This window comes from Eschrichtius robustus, chromosome 15, assembly GCF_028021215.1.
Source record: "Eschrichtius robustus isolate mEscRob2 chromosome 15, mEscRob2.pri, whole genome shotgun sequence".
Lineage (NCBI taxonomy): Eukaryota > Metazoa > Chordata > Mammalia > Artiodactyla > Eschrichtiidae > Eschrichtius > Eschrichtius robustus.
Window position 1 is genome coordinate 6,177,953 of NC_090838.1, and position 17,780 is coordinate 6,195,732.

The 17,780-nt window shown below is 44.0% G+C and overlaps 1 protein-coding gene across 3 annotated transcripts in view; it reads right to left on the reverse strand.

The window, feature by feature from the left end:
- MBOAT2 (membrane bound O-acyltransferase domain containing 2) overlaps window positions 1–17,780 on the reverse strand; it is a 119,289-nt gene that overhangs the window by 18,645 nt on the left and 82,864 nt on the right. For all 3 annotated transcript variants that reach the window (XM_068564310.1, XM_068564311.1, XM_068564312.1), the window contains 3 exons: window positions 14,157–14,252; window positions 4,562–4,617; window positions 3,274–3,328 (listed from right to left, as the gene is read on the reverse strand). In XM_068564310.1, the coding sequence (XP_068420411.1) occupies window positions 3,274–3,328; window positions 4,562–4,617; window positions 14,157–14,252 (207 nt within the window). The remainder of the gene's footprint in view (window positions 1–3,273; window positions 3,329–4,561; window positions 4,618–14,156; window positions 14,253–17,780) is intronic.

The following is a 17,780-nucleotide window of genomic DNA, read 5'->3' on the forward strand; positions in this document are numbered from 1 at the left end:
GGCGCATCTCAATCTTACCACGTCCAAATATGTATCATAATTTGCAAGGACAGATGATTCTGAACCATGAAACTTGCTGACGTACAAATGACAAGTCACGTTAGGAAAGAGGCAGATAACTATAATACGTGCTATGAAATGAGAACGAAGTATAACCGTAATACTCTATTTATGACATCAAGTGGAAGATTCGTTCTTCATTCCATAAATACTTATTTGATATCAACTGTGCGTCATCCCAGGTTAGGGCTTCTCAGTCTCAGCGTTACTGACATTTGGGGACAGTATTTCTCTGTTGAAGGGGACCGTCCTGTGCACTGTAGGACATTAGCAATACCCCTGGCCTTGACCCGGCAGAAGTCAGAAGCACCACCCCTCTCCTTCAGTGACAACCAAAAATGTCCCTGGCATTGGCAAATGTCTCCTGGGGGCCACAGGCACCCCCAGGGCAAACTGCTGTTGAGGAGATGGGAATGTAATGATAAGGAAGACGAAGGTCTGTCCTCCTGGAGCTGACAAGTGGGGGACAGGGAGAGGGACAACCCCAATAAATATATTAGAAAACATCAGACAGTGATACATATGATGAAGGAAAGCAAAGCAGGGCCAAGGGCTACAGGGTGCTGGAGGGGAGGGCTGTGCGGTGACAGGTGGGCTGGGCAGGGAGGAAAGGAGGCTACGGCTCCTGTGGGACCTGCCACGCGGCCATCAGACCTTTGTCAGTTTATTCTCGATGGCATGAGGAGCCACGGGGGGGTTTTCATCAGGAGAGGGGGATAATATAATCCAATACGTGGTAAAAGAATCTCTGGCTGCCGGATGGGCAGGAGAGAAAATGGAGACCAGCCAGGAAAGCTCTGACAGTGGACCAGGTAGAGAGCGAGGTTAGGCTGGGGTGATGTCAGCGGGAACGGTGGTGAGAGGCCAGCCAGATTAGAGACGGCCAGATGTCATGGTCAGGTGGGAGACAGGTTTCAGAGGAAGAGTTCACTTGACTTGAGGGTGAGGTGGATTTGCAGTAAGAGAAGGGAAGTTTGCCTAAGTTTTTGCAACTGGGAGGGAAGTAACGGTGGAAGAACAGACGGGGATGGGGAGTGGGAGAAGGGACACGGAAATAAGAAGTTCTATTTCAAACAGGTTCCATTTGAGACACTGTTTACCCTCCACGCCTGGACGCTGCAATGGCAGGTGGACATACGAGGCCGGGGCCCAGGACAGAGGCTGGATGGGGATATAAACGTAGCAGACTTCAAAATGTGTGGACGGTATTAAAGCCAATGGAAGGCCAGTGATCGCCCGGAGAAGATGGAAAAGTCCAAGGATGTGCCCTGCAGCACAGGAACACTTCGCAGTGAGGCAGAGGAGGAGGATTCAGCAGAGACCAAGAGAAGCAGCCGGTGAGGCAGGAGGACACTGAGAAGCATGTGGTGGCCCGGATGGTAAGCGGCGAAGGTGTTCCACGGACTGAGCGAGCCAACGGGTCACGTGGTGCTGAGAGGCTGGGCGGCCTGCAGACCGAGGCGGACCATTAAATCTGCCAAGGTGAAGAGCAACCTTGAAAGAATGGTGGCAGACAAGCATCGAGGACAGAAACCTGACTGCAGTGGGCTGGGGAGAGAAAAGGAGATGAGGAAGTAAGACTAGAGAAATCCTTCAAGGAGTCTTGCTCTAAAGGAGTGGAGAGTCATGGGGTGGAAGCTGGAAGTGGCTGCGAGGTCAAGAAGGAGTTTTTTCCCATTAAGTCGGTGGGCATGAGCCCACAGAGAGGGAAACATTGGTGAGAGATGATGCGCAAGATGGGATAACTGAAGAAGCAAAATCCTTGAGTTTTGTACTCAAGAAGCAACGGGACTCAGCGCTGATGTGAAAAGCTGGCCTTGGGCGGGACTGCGGACGGTGTGTACGTGGCACTGGGAAGGAAAGGAGAGTATTCTGTCACAGACACAGGCAGGCTGGTAGGTTTGGCGGTTGCAGAATGAAGTAGAGTTGCCTCATTTTCTCCAAAAAGCAAACACCATCCCACGTGCGCGGGGCGGGGGGACGGGGTGCTGGGAGTTGGGGAGAGAGGACGACGTCGTTCCCAATCCTGCAGCAGGTGGAAAGTGAGTGGACGGCGGGGAGGAGGCAGGGGAACTGTGGTTAATACTGAGCTCCGTAGTTTTAAATCTGGGGTAACGAATCTGAAACACTCCAATCGGCAAGACAACGTTTTTCCACTCTGCCTTCTTCCGCTGTTTGGGCGGGCGGAGAGTTGAATGTAACCGGGTTTGGGGTCTTGCCAGGTGGCCGTGTGGGAGGGAAAGGGGGGACCAGGGCTGAGTGGCTCCTGACGAGTGGTTCCTGGGATGGACTGAGGACTCATACAGATCACAGAGCCCAGGTCAAACTAACCTCTCAGCAACTAAATAAATTCAAGTGCACATTCGCTGATATACAAAGATATATCAGCGAATGTGATCTATATATATCTATATAAAGACTGGCTATAGTGAATATCAAAATAGAATAATTTTAAAGATGGGGAAAATATAAGAAGATCCTCAAGACATACCACCTGGGATCAAAGATGAGCACTTAGGGTAGGGCCTTCCTACTACACAAACAATTTCATTCTTCTGACAGCCAAGAATATATTATTAGTTCCAGGTTTACAGGAAACAAGGTGCTTGTGGGAAGTTTTTCTTTAGGTAGATTGAGTATCTGACCTCTAATTACATTAGATTAAGACCGGCCCTGCCAAGAAATTAAGCTATTCTCAGATGAGTCCACAGGACGCACAATAAACAAAGTAGCAGCCTATCCCAAGATGAATTCCTCAAGTACCAATGGGAATATCTTGCTGGTTCTTCATTATTTCAAAACATGGCATCTCTGTGCTATATTAACACATCTAAGCCCAGCACCTGCCATCAGGTCATTGGTCTATAAATGGTAGCTGTGATTATGACTCATAATTACTACGTGAAGACCAAACAATCTTCCTGTCTTCAGGGAACTCAGAGCCTCGCAGGAGAGACAGAAGATTTCGTAGATGCCTTGTGGCCTTACAGGAGGTGCATGCTGCATGATGAAATACTCAAGGTGCTATGGGAGCCTTAGAAGGGAGGCCCAGCCCAGCCAGATTTCGTGGCGGGAGGTGTGCAGACGGAGGAATGTTTGGTTTTCATGAACTAAGGGCTTCTAGGAGGACAAGTTAGCCTTGGCCATGAGTAAGTGTGTGTCCCCAGCAGGGACAGCGTGAACCTCGGCAGGAGACGATTTACAGGCACATACCTTACCGCTAAGCCTCTCTGTGACGGAGTCAGTTCTTCATCCTTTCGAAACATCCCTGAGAAATAAAAATAGGCGATTTATCAATTATGATTTCTCCCAAGAAAAGAATGGTATTTCTTCCCATTCACACTTGCATTACTTTCCTCATTTGAAATTCATGTTATAATCCCAATTTTGGTCTATTTGGTATAACTAGTCCCTTTCCTTCTCATTACAACACAGGCTCAATCATGTGAAAGGACCATCATGTAACCAAACGCGCCTGGCTCTGGGCAAGATAAATAACACATGTCAGGGAACTAATCTGACTCTTTTCTAAAGGAAAGTATTATTATATTTAAAAATTCCCCAATGCTAGCATATTTAATAGTAAATGCAATGACTTTTCAAAGGGAGGCATGAAAATGTTTCTGTTATTGGACGATTCCAATGACTAATCTCAATGGTACGGACAGTATAAAGCAAGGAAGGATTTCCTCACTCCTACGTGACTCTAGTGAATGAAACTGAACTCAGTATACCATCTTCATCCACTTCTTTACCTGTCCTCCAAACAGGAGAACGTTACCTATGATTACACATCAACTTACTGAATCTTAAACCCAATTTAAAGGCCAGAGGAGGTCTAAGAAGCAACAACACACTTCGAAAATTCTTGTGGGTCTGCCCGAGCAGGTGGCACAGGATGGGTGATGGGTACTATGAGGCTGCAAATCCATCCAGGCTGCATATAAATGATTGCCCTACAGAGACTCCTCCTTCAGTCTCTGAAGAGACCAGAGTCTAACTCTTAGGACTCAGAGTCCTGACTGCCAGCATTTGCCATGGCAAGGTGTCCATTCACTGAGGATACAGAATATGAATATGTAAGTATTTGTACTAAAAGGAGACATAAATGTGTGTGTGTTCATGTGTATAAGGGAGAGGGGCAGGGGGAAAACATGCAAATTTTAATAAAAATGTCACACAGAGATGAAGCAGGGATTAATAAAACTTGATTTAGACCAAATGTCTATTTCCTTCATATTTTAAATTGCCACTGATGTGGGTCACGTGCCTGACTCACATTATTTTACTTTGTTTTTGTCACTGAACTGAATGCAAAATTAAGAATAAACAGTGAAAGAAAACAAGCACACTTTAGTAACCTTAAGCAGAGTTCAATATTTTCCCTATCTTACCGCCATCCCTTTCTTTCCTCTAATAGAAAGTTATCATAATCTCTCAAACAAATGATGGTTGGAATATAACCTTTTCAGCGATGAAAAATTAATTTCCAAATTCTTACCATCATGAATCTCATAAGCCAAACTAGTGATCTTCTGGGTAATTATCATCATTGGGCTACGACAAAACAGAAAATAAATATTTTAAAAGAAGAAATTTAAAATAATACTTATGATATATGAAAGAGTTTTTATTCTGCTTATGACTACAAAACCCTGAAATTTTTAAATAAAAACAAGACCCCAAGGAATTTCAAAGAGAGAACTCCAGGGTTGCTATGTTTGGGGAAGCGATAGAAGACAAGGGATGTGGGCTTTCTCCCTTGCTTTAAGAAAAGGCTCATCCTCTAAAGGAAACCCGTGTGAGCAGAGATGCAGCCCCACCTCCTCACTTCCTGCCTGTAACCTGAGGCCAGAGCTGAGGACCACACAGCCGCCAGATGGGACCCCATCACCCCATTCTCACTCAGTACTTTTCAATACTCTGTGCTGCCTTTTGCCTCAGGGCTGAATTTAAAGATGGAAAGTAAGTCGCCTGGGAAAAGGGGAATAGGTAGAAAATTAAAGGAGTTTGGGTGAGAAATGTGGAGCAAAACAGAAAGATGGAAATGGGCAAAAAGAGGAAGGACGACATCTATGTCCCTATTCCAGGAACCAGGCGAGGCGGGGGAGCAGCTGTTAAAACGCCCTGGAGCTGCACAAACCAGGTTACGCGCCACAGAAAGAGGACTTTCAATGTGTGTCACATGTGAGAAAATGGCAACCGTTTTCCCATATTTCATCATCTCTAATTGAATGGATACCTTGCGAAGAAAAAAAAAATCCACATAAGAAAACCCACCAGGCTAGATTTTTATCCTTTACGTTAGTTTACAGACATTGGTATTAAAGAACAATTAACCCTAAGTTACTTGTTTATACTTTTGGAATCTCAATAAAACCAGGAGGAAATCATGGAAGGCCCATCGCAGCCGGGGAGCGGCAGGGGGGCTCAGACCCACCACGAAGACCCTGAGCTTCCCCCCTACCCTCCCACCCCCGCCCCTCCCCGTGTCCACTGCTCAGAGCACAGACTGCCACCTTCACCAAAACAACCAGCATCTTTAAACATGTAAAGAAAGGAGGTGATTTCTCACCGTGTCAGCAGCGCCGGCAAGGGTTTGTTTTAAATGGTCCGACCACTGGCATGAGATGCACAGACCTGGGCCCCCCGAGAACTTAACAGCTCACTGGCCTCACCTAACAGGCAAGATCTCATAAAAAACCTGTCAGATGACGATTGCTCTTAAACTCAAAGTACTAACGGAGAGGATTCCTCTTGAGTTCCCTTAAAGGTCAGTTCCTACATATACATCACTCACTCTCAGGAAATTATTCCTCCGCTAACCTATTCCCCCAGGCTGCTTTCAACACCCGGTTGCCATTTTTTTTAACTTTGCAAGATATTTTACATGCCTTTGAGGATTATAAAAATACCTTGTAACTCCCATTTCCCTGGGGGAAAAGAATCATTTTTCTCACCTGCCTAATTCTCTTCATAGTTCAGTTAAAAAATGGATGAGAAAATACTCTTCGGTTCTAAATTTTAATTCTCACATCACCTTAAAACATCATAAAAACACCTGATAAAATAATTATTAAATTTATGCTATCAACTCGGTGACGTACTAAATTGTTAGGTCCATAACATCAGATGTTCCCCAAAGGCAAGTATGTGCTTCTTAAGTGCGTGCCCTTACTGTGCCTACTGGTTACCTGGCAGCCCCATGCAACTTCTACTCTACCAGGTGTGTAGGGCGCAGGCTCTCATGGAAGTGAGCTGGGCTGGGGGACGGAGGGTTCCCAGGAGCATGCTCCCTAACAGAGGTGGAAGGAAGGCGGGGAGCAGACCCACATGCTCCAGACTCTCCCCACACGTTGCTTCCTCCTGGAGCTGCTTTGCAAGGAGATCCCCGTCCCCTGCTTCAGGCCTCAGCTTAACAGTCACTCCGTGCAAGAGGCCGTGGGCAGCTCTACCCCAGGAGCCACCTCTGCCCAAATGCGACACACGCCCTTCACTTCATCTCAGTGCCTTGTTTATCTCCTTCAAAGAATTTTTCACATTCATGGGTGTTTCATTTATCCAGTGACGGCCGTGTTTTAAAATCTGTCTTCCCTCTTTAGAAGGTCGCTGCTATAAGGAGCTCACAGTCTTTTTCACCACGGACCCTCCAGGGCCGAGCACAGTGCCTGGCACAGGATGTGTGCTGAATAAATATTTCTAAAATACCACATAAGCTGAATCTTCTGAGTGTCAAGATCCATCACTCCTTCCGTAGGTTGATGATGTTCCCTCCCTCCTGTCCGCTCTCCTCTGTGCTTGAAAACAGGTACCAGACTGTTCTGTAATTATTGGTTGATTTTCCTGTCACCACAAAATCCATGGACTACTTAACAGCAGGAACACTGTCCTGTTCACCTCTGCACCCTCGGTACCTGCTATATACTCGGGCTCAAAGGTCTGGCTGGCTTGTAAAAACGTCTCACATGACTTTTCTGTTTCCTTAACTGATGACCGTTATCCCTGAACATTTCCTCTGGTTTTAAAGGGGTGGCCATTCCACAGCCTCTGGTCCAACCTGTCACAGGCTGGGGTCAGGGGGTGGCTAATGTGACAGTAAAAGGACAGAAGACAAAATCATTACAGAGTGCCTATGAAGGGGCCCTTTGTGAATGAAAGCAAAAAGTACTAGGGGGAAGCTCAGCACGGGAGGAACAGACTAACGAGGGCTCAGAAGAGTAAACCAGAGGGGAAGGCAGACCGACGAGTCCCACGCAGGCATGAGCCTGGCCGGGAGACAGAGCAGAGAGACGGAGGTAGGGCTGGCGCGTGCGGCGGCCGCCCGGAGCACACAGAACCCAGCGTGCAGAGGGGACGCTTCTGAGTGGAAACACTCCCAGGGTTGACAAACAGGTGAAGTGCAGTGGTTTTCCTAACAGTGTACTTTGTTCACAAATACCTGAATGGCGACAGTTAGAGTGACTCACGCAATTTTCACTTACACCTTTATTGACATGTTCACTACCTGTTTGCATCCAATATCTAATCGCTTCCCAGGTCCTAGGAAGTCTGAGATAACGCGACGTGAATCACACTCTCCTGCTTCCCTGGGGTGGAGGCTGCGGGGTGCAGTGGGGAAGGGCAAGCAGTCGGCTTCCGGGTCTCCATGGAGTGAGGCCCGGGCCTGGATGGAACCACCTGCACGTTCTGTACCACGACGTCGCTAGATTTAGGTGGGACTACACGTACTTCTCCCCCGGCACTCTGCCAGGAACATGGAAAAATGTGCCCTCTAGCTCTTCAAAATAAATACCTCAACTGATGAAAGAGCTTCAGGTAATATAAAATAAGATGTAAAGAACTAAAAAACTCCATAGACTTCTTATAATTTTTTTTAAAAGGGTACAAATTAACTTTGCTTTTTAACTAAAACATTTACATGCATTTTTTTTTTTCCTCTACAAAGAAGGAGAATAATGGGATTTACTTCTATCACACAGTGAAACTCAAACTGTAGTTAAACATTATCAGAGAATGAATACTAAAAAAGAACAATCACTTTCTGGATTGTTCCATTATTTCAAGGAGACTGCTAAACTCTAACAATGCTGCTACAAAGCAACTACGAGCACCTACTAGGTAAAAGGTCAGTTTGTCACCAGGGTACAAGTGACCTAACAACAGAACCAAACTTACTTCTCCACTCCCAGGCATGTCTAATACACAGGTGTTCTCTCCTCCAAAACAGCAAAACCCGCTGAAACCAACAAACCCCACGGACCTAACACCAAAGGAATGTACAGTCAGAGAGGATGGAAAAGGCTTCTGAGCCATCCATCCGTCCCCTTTACTCCCTCATTCGGAAAACAAGTATCTAATGAGCACCTGCAAGGCACCAGGTGCTGGGGACACAGCCGTGAACGAGACAGGGTTCTCATTCTTGTACTGGGGAGGGACGGATAACAGATGAACCTACAGGTAATAACTATATCGTATGCCAGCTGTTGCTCTCCTGCTCAGCAGGGTTGGGGAGAGGGAGTGCCAGGACACAGGTGAGGACTGGCCTCACCCGGGGGTGACGTTTCACAGGGAACCTGAGTCAGGGAGCAAGCCCTGGTGAGGCAAGTTCACCAGCCCCCAGGTGGGTGTGACTGGCCTGCTGGAAGGCTGGTAAGGACGCCGCTGTGACTGGAGCAGGCAAGTAAGGACAGGAACAGACGGTGAAGACAGACGGGGGGCAGCGGTCAGATCTAGGAGGCTTCTGCAGGGCGCTGTGAGGACACAGGCTGTGACCCGAGACACACCGGGAACCGTGGAGGGTGAGGGGAGAGAGCTAACTTGGTTCTAAATGGGTATATTCCAGCTCTGGGTGGAAAGGACTTTGGGGTGCTGGGATGGGGCTAAGAGACAGGCGAGAATGGCAGCCCAGACCAGGGTGACAGCACAGGCCTTGTGAAATGGATTCCAGCCACCTTCTGATGGTAAAGACAGTGAGATTTGATGAAGATTTGACGATGGATCAGATACAGGGTTTGAGACCTGAAGCCACCAAGGTTTTTGACCACAGCAAGAAACAGAAGGATGGGGCCGGCTGAGAAGCAGTGCAGGAGGAACAGGGAAGGGAAACTGGGAATTCTGTGTTAGGCAAGTTCAGTGTGAGATGCTGACCGGACAACCGGGCGGAGACGTGGGGAACAGACAGGTGGACCCGCGAGTCAGAAAACAGCTTACGTCCCGACTCCAGTACTTATCAGTTGTGGAGACGGGGGAGCTATTTAACTGCCCCCCCAAAAAATTATCGTCTATAAAATGGGGATAATAAAGCCACCGTGTGGATTAAATAAAACAGCAATAGGACAAATACCATGAACGGTATCTGAGGCACAGCAGATGTTTGATAAAATCTTCGTTCAATAAATACTGGAACTGCTGCTCAACAGAAGGCATTGGAGGGCTGCGATAATTAACTGCAAAGTGCTGTCTCTGAAGGAGCTTTCTCACTAAATTAGGAGCTAAACCGGTACACGAAGAGCTGCATAAAAAAGTGTTAAGTGCTGGGACTTCCCTGGTGGTGCAGTGGTTAAGAATCCGCCTGCCAATGCAGGGGACATGGGTTCGAGCCCTAGTCCGGGAAAACCCCACATGCCACGGAGCAACTAAGCCTGTGCACCACAACTACTGAGCCTGTGCTCTAGAGTCTGCGAGCCACAACTACGGAGCCCGTGTACCACAACTACTGAAGCCCGTGCACCTAGAGCTCATGCTCCACAACAAGAGAAGCCACCGCAATGAGAAGCCTGCACACCACAACAAAAGAGTAGCCCCCGCGCGACGCAACTAGAGAAAGTCCATGCGCAGCAACGAAGACCCAATGCAACCAAAAATAAATAAAATTAAAAATTAAAAAAAAAAAGTGTTAAGTGCTAAATGAGATATTTGAAGAAATGTGTAGAGAAATGAGAGATAACCTCAAACTAAGCAAACTGAGGGGGAAACACCTCGAACAGGAGTCACTTCACCTGGGCCTTTAAGAGCAGGGAGGTCTGGATATGCAGGTAGGGTTGGGAAGGGTGTTCCCGGCAGAAGGAATCTGAGGGGCAGAAGTGTGAGTACATGAAAGTGGCTGCAGCATCAGACGAGACAGGCTGAGAGGCGAGGCTGGGCACACACATGGGGGCTTTGAAGGCCAGAGATCAACTTTTTAGAGTCTTAAGAGAACACTGCAGATTCCTGATAAATACCGTTATACCACACTGCTTTGTGAACAAACATAAAATCGGGGAAAAGGCTAAGGTAGGGCGGGGAACAGACATACCAAACCATATAACAGACCCGTGCCTGTTGACTCCTGGTAACTTGAACTACCTCAGTGGCAGCTGGGCGGAACGCTTCCCCTAACCAAATGTAGGTCGAGGTGTCAGGAGACGCTCCCACAGGAGGAAACAGGATAAATGGAACACTGCGGTTTACGGGCTGAATAATTTACATCAGCCCTATTTACAGCACAGGCACTGGGCACAGCAGAGCGGAGGACGGTGCGGAGCGGCAGGAACCTTCCAGGACTCAGCCCAGTGAGCACAGAGAGACGGAATGAAGCTTTTAGACCAAAGGGTCTCTCCCTTCTTCTGCTTGACAGCACTGTCTCCTGCAAAAGTACTTAGCACCCAGCGAAACGTACGGCGCATGCTCAATACATCTTAGCTGAATGAACACACGGGGGCAGCTGGTAATAAGATACTTACTGAGCATCTGATACTATCTGGTTAGCTCTAAAATATATTCTTGATTTCAATGGAAAATACGCCACGTGTATCTTTTTTTAGGTGGATGCTTAACCAACCCTTCAGCTCCACAAAAATCGACATACTCCAATCAGAACTCATTATCTTCCTGCCCCCAAAATATCTTTTTCTGCTTCCATCTACAAGGGTGCAAGTATTTACGTTTCTTTTTCTGTCTCACTACCATTTACTGAATATCGAGAGGGGCTATTTGGATTTGGCTATTCCTATGTCAGTCCTACAATATTTAAATGACAGCTGCTTTACAAGCAGTGTATGTTTTTATATTGAATTTGCTACTCTCTAGAGTAGCACTCTAGAGAAACTTTTCAATGTGTCTAATTTCCCTCAAAAACCTCAACTTAAATTGCATAACATTTACAGATTAACTAGAGAAAAAGGACCATCTTTACAATACTGACTGTTACTCTCTGAATAAACAAGATGTTTCTCCAGTCAGTCTTCTTTTATATCCTACAGTAAAGTTTCATAGTTTTCTATACAGAGGTCCCTGCATTTCTTTTTACATGTATTCTTAAATATTTCATAGTTTTTACTGCTTTTGAAACTAGGATCCTTTTTCCATTATATTTTCTAACTGGTTATTGCTGATATAAAGGAAAGCTATTTCATTGTTTTACACTTCTCTTGTATCTATTTTCTGAGGCCAATGTGAAAGCTAACAACCTAGCTTTTCAACCTTTCTGCAACAAGAAGCTTCTATTAAGAGGTGGGTCCCTTTTGTCTAATCAACATTTTAAATGTATACTGAACCTATTTCTCTCTCTCTCTTTGCACACACGTACACACGTGCGCACACACACACAAAATCAGTGTTCCACACCTCTGCAAGTAACACTGCCCTGTACAAAACAGTTCCCATGCTATTCCTCAGCAAGAGCTTGGCTTCCCTTTTCTAACTTCAGGGCAACGGGACAGCTTAGCACAAAGAATGGTTCCCTTTATTCAGTTCTACCTTCTTCAGACAGCCAACGTTTTGGATGGCTACCATATCTATCCTAATTAGGATCAAGTCAGGATCTTTTCTGCTCATGTGTTGTAACACACTCAAGGCTTCTAAATGCTTCTTTTCTCTTCTGTGCCCATTAAAAAAAAGAGAGAGTCCTTTAACTTAGTTCAGCCTCGATGGTCTCCTTGAGCTGATGTGTCTCTGTCTAATCTTTATCAGTTCACTGATAATGGTCAGATGTTTTCTCCTAACGGATAAAAATTACACATTAAACAGGGAGTTTTGTATCAGGTTGTCCACCTTTAAAATGCTATGTTATTTCTCTTTGACATGCTTCAATATTTTAAATTATCCTTAAACATTTAAATGAAAATTTTAATTTCACTAAAATACTTAAAGCCATGTCACACGCATTTTGTTCTTAATGTAAACTATCCTCTAAATTGTGGGGTCATGGAACTAGCCTTTTCCAACAGAATGGGAGAAAGCATGGCATGTTCTCTCTTTGCTCAACTCACTACTGGACACGCCCCCTCATCTACTTAATCAAGAGGCTTCCAGAGACCCTGAAGGAGGTAGGGCCACAAGAAAGAAGGAGCCTGGTTCCCTGAATGACCGTGCGGAGCAGAGGCCCCCTCCTCACTGGACTGTACTGTGAGTGGGAAATTAACCTTCATTATGTAAAGCCACCGAAATGATGTCGTTGTTTTGACAGTGCTAGCCTACCCCTAGCTAGAGAGTGACATGAGTTTAGAACAGCAGATAAAGGAAATAAAAAATGACCAAGATTAAAACGAAGGAGGGGTTACAATGATCCAGCAAACACTGGGTCTCACGAATTTGTACTCGTACCAATCCATACTAATAGACTCAATTCAGCTACGTTAAATTACTCATTAAATCTGGCAGTTTAAAAATATAAGCAGCTAGTTCCTACTTTCGTTATACTAGGATGACAACACGTGACCTGGGTTACCTCTTCAAGTTCACCAAGATTTTCATGGTGGCCCAATACATTTATTGATTCTGCTCAATAGCTCTTTTCTTCAAGAATTCCTATTATTTATAAGCTAGATCGCCAGCATCTATTATTCACTTCTTCTGAATGCCAGATGTATTTCTCAATTCTATTCAATATATTGCTAATTTGACTAACTAGTGTTTTAGTGTATTTAATCAATTTTGTTTTGTCTTGGTTTTGTTTGTTCTTTTGGATGCAGTCTCCTTTCATCCAAGCCTATTTTAAAAATCTGTTTAATAAAAGTAAAATCCACTTTGATCTCATTAAGGAGAAAAAGATATTTCATCTTCTGAAATTCTCTTGTTTTATAACAGTGATTTTTCTCTAAGCTCATACAACTTTGGGCCTTTTCTACTGTTGAACAATTTTTTTCATAGATGTCATGATTTGTTTTATTTTTTCCACTTACTTATCCTTAAGTTGGATTTACTGGTCATTTTTTATCCTGTCCAGATGACTCAAGACTGACTTAAAAGCAGGTCTTCTGTATCTTGTTCAACAGAGAAAGCTCTCAGGCTTGACATAAAGACTATAGAGTTTTACCTTCAGCTTCCCCACCTGGTACCTAGGTGTTAGCAAGTGTCCCTTTACAAAGATGGTGAGCAAGTTCATTGGTAAGGACTTGGACTGCATTTATCTCATAATAGACATTCCATCAGTTTTGTTACAGGGAAAAGACCTCTCCAGTACCAAGGAGGTACTCAATCTCCTTTGAAGGAATAAAAGCCAGAAGTTATTTCTACCACTCAGTAGAATACTGAATATAAGAATGTAAAACATTCCATAGAAGTGAAATGCATAGAAGTAAAATACATGCTCAAGTGCCCTCTCTTGGAAATTCAGAATGACAAAGCTAGTCCGAGGACCTCTGGTCCAAAGAAAGTCCCCCAGTGTGCTAAGAAGCAAGAACAAGCAATCAGATGTTACACAGAAGCTGGTGAAACGACTGTATAAAAGGGACTCCAGAGAAAGGAAGAAGGAAGGAAAGGAGGGAGGGAAGGGCGGGGGGAAGGAGGGAAGGTAGCAAGGATGCAGGCTCAAAGGGGCTGATTTTCATTAGTTATAAGTGATTGCAGAAATTTCTAACAGAATTAGAAAATGCTTTCAATATCAGAATGCTGTACAACAAATTTAATTGCCACCTATTTAGAAATTTTGTATAAGCCAATTTTAAAAACCAGGTTATTTTTGTGACTTATGTAGCACTATAAAAGACCACTTTACAAGAAGAAAAATGCTAAATTCATAAAAGAATTTTCAACTAACAGAGCTTTTTATTTGAACCACTAAATGCAACTATATTTTGTCCTTTAACCAACATGTTAGAAAAGATAAACAGGCTTACCCTGAAAAATCCGCGGAATATTGTCCATAATCAAAGATATAGACTCTAGTAATTTGGCATACTGTGAGGTAACCCAAAGCAAACACAAAACAATATCTGGAAAACAAAAACAAGCTAGATTAGTGAAATAAAAAGATTCATTTTGTTAAAGAATACATTTTAAACTAATTTATTAATTATATGATACAGTTCAAAAAATTAAACATTACTAGATCTACTCCGCAAATAGCTTTCTTCAATAAGTTTAAAAAATCTTTACTAGTGTCTGCTTCAGTTTACTTGAACTTTGTACCATCTTCAATGGTAAGTGCGTTTAGTTCCTACCTTTATTCATTTTTTCCTTCTGAAAAAACTCCATACACCAAATTATGTATCTGAAAGTCATGCTCACAGCATGAAACTGAATATGTTGAGTATTGATATCTGTTCTATTTATTCCTCCTTCTTTCTAGAAAACAAAATCTAGTATGAAAATATTTGGCTGAAATATACATTAAACAAGTTCTTAATAGGATTTTTAAAACTTGTCCTCAATTGTCTAAAATCATAAACACTTAGTGTGGGTCAGGTGGTATTTACTCACATTTTAAAACATGAACGTTTAGTAATTTTCAGTCTTAAGATGTATGGGAGAGAGTTACAATAATTAAAAACACAGTATGGGAAAAAGAATTTACATATCAATAGAACAGAAATCCACAGACTCCAGAATACGTAACATTGCATAAAATGAAGGCTGCAATGCAAATTAGCAGGAATGGATTGATTATCACCGAATTAGTTAACCATCTGGCTGGGGGAAGGGAGTTGTATCTTCATCTAAACAATTCTAGATGGATTAAAGAATTATGAATACGACATAAAACCAAAACACACAGGGGCTGTGGATAAATATTCAAACATTCTCAAACTGGCGAAGGACTTTCTAAAACATATATAATGGAGAAATCAATGGAAAAAGACCAATGTATCTGGCTAAGTTAAAACCTTAAACTTCTCAGGTAGGCAATTCAGGAGGTTTTATGAAAAGGTCCTTTCAAACTTTATACCAGTAGGTAATTCCGACCTACTTGGATTATTCCTGAGCAAAGAAAAAGGGAGGAAAGCTTCCTAATTCAAATGATTTACAGAGTTAATATATTCCTGATAGCTATATCTGATAAAATGGCACATGTGCATACTCATACACAAAACGCTGAGAAATCAAACCTAACATAACTTCTAAATATCATGTGGCAGACTGCATTTTCCAAAGAGGGCTGCAACAAGGTCCCCCACTTCACATGCTCGTCTACAACCTGCCCCTCTGTTCCCTCGTCAGGAGGAGGAGTCTTTCTCTACCCACTTTGAATCACGGTTGGCCCTCTAACTGCACTGACCAGTAGACTACGGTAGAAGTAACACTTTGCTAGTTCAGGTGCAGCCCATAATTAGCCTGGCAGTCTCTCCTTCCTGCCTTTTGGAAGTTGTTTGTCAGGAAAAAAGCATGACTGTCCCAAGACCAACACATGTACAGGGTTCTGGAGGAAGGGAGTGTCAGAGAGTGAGGTGCCAGGGAGCACTAAGTCTTTAGACGTGTTACGTGAAGCTGAGGTCAGGTGAAAAAGAGGGCTCAATTCAGTTGAACCTTTCCTGAATTCCTGACCCACAGAACAGTAATAAGTGCTTTATTTTAAGCCACTGCATTCTGATGTAGTGACATAATCAGAACAGAAATTGGTAAGTGCAAACAGGGTGCTACCATAGGAAAAACCTAACACACACCGGCTTTAGGACAGGGAACAGGTGGCAGCAGGAAAGGTCTGGAGGAGATTGCTACTGAAGACCTAAATAGCTGGAGGGAAATTAAAATTGGAAGCAGAGAAAAGGCACCCCAGGTTATACAGTGACTGGGGAACTCTGCTGCCTGCTGTAACATGGAATATAAGAAAAATACCCAATAAAAGCGCTGAAAGGTTTCTCTTAGATGCATACAGCAAGGTACGGGTAGAGAGAGAGGAACTAAAAAAGAAAATGTGCAGGGTTTGAGCAGAATTAAGGAAAAATAGAAAGGGCTCAGGACAGTCTTTCTTGTCAGCAAAATATTCTTAAAGTAATCAGAGTAAAGATGAAGTCACGGGTGCTCTTGATGACACCTCAGAAAGATTTAAGGACACAACTTTATAGAACCTCTTAGGATTTAAAAAAAAGAGTTTCTAAGAATCTTAAGGGTATATACCTCTTAGACTCTCTGCAAGGCAACATTTTTAGGAACCTGAAGGATGTTGTCCCACAGCACTTTCAGACCAAATTAAAAAGGAGACTATCAAAAAGAGATCTGTGGGTGCAGCTTTTGTCTAATGCAGGGGGTTATAATTAGATACACAGGAAGCCCACATCATTTTTAAGGGAGTTACATGAGATTGGACTGAAAGGGAGAGACAGCTCAAAATGAAAACAAATCTTTGGGTGCCCAACTCTCTACTGTTGGGTAGTCGGCTAAGAAAACTATTCAACTGCAAAATCTGGCTATTTCTTATGAAAAAGGAAGGAGAGCTCAGGGTGTGGAGTCAAGAGTCTAGAGGGTGAAGCCAAGAGCCACAGAGAACCACTTGCAGGGACTAGGTCTGGGCCCTAATCAAGGAAGTGATAACAGGTGTCCGTCTGGAGTTCACAATTGTTACAGACCGGGGATTGCTAAGTGACCTGCATTCCCCTCCTATTTGAACAGAAAGGTCCACTACAGCTATCCTATCACTGTTCACCACTGTATAATGGGTCCACCAGGGGCCTCTTTAGTTTACGGTCCTCAGATGGAGAAGAACTGTACTTCAGGGACCACAGCCAAGAAGCCTCATCCATACTAGACCTGACTTAGATGACGAGATAGAGATCTTGAGCTTGATGCCATAATGAGAGGAGACTCTGGGGGATCTTGGGAGCCAAGTAAGTGCATTCTTCATGTGGGATGACTGTGAACTGTGGAAGCCAGAGGACAGAAGGGCTCCTAAGATTGCTGCCCCCAGTAACAACCCTCCCTGTGGCACATGTAGCTCTGCACCTCAAGAGTTGGAATATAATTCTCCTCACCTTGAATCTGGTCGAAATAACTTGGTTTACCAACAGAATACAATGGAAATGACTTCCTGAAACGTCAAGGCTAGGTCATAGGAAGTCTTCCTGCTTCCTCCTAGGTTTCTTGGAAGGCTTGTCCTTAGCACACTCTCTCTGAGCCCAGCCATTACCTGTGAGCAGCTCAAGCCCACATGGAGAGGTAACATGCAGGTGCTCCAGTCAATCATCCCAGCTGATCTCCCAGCCAGCAGCCAATGTCAACTGCCAGCCTTAGAAGGAAACCTTCTCGGATGTCAAGCAGTCATGCTTTCAAATAACTGCAGTTCCAGCCAATATTTAATAACAGCCACAGGAGACCCTAAGCAAAAACTGTTCAGCTGAGTCTACTCCAAACATAAAGCCATGAAAAATAATAACAGATCACTGCTAAGACACTAAACTTGGGGTGATCTGTCCTGCTGCACTAGATAACTGAAATAATGCCTTGAAAAGAGTTTAGCACACTAAAACTGATTGTAATTTAAAATAAGATACCTCGACCAAGCAGGGCTTATTGGATAAATGCAAGAA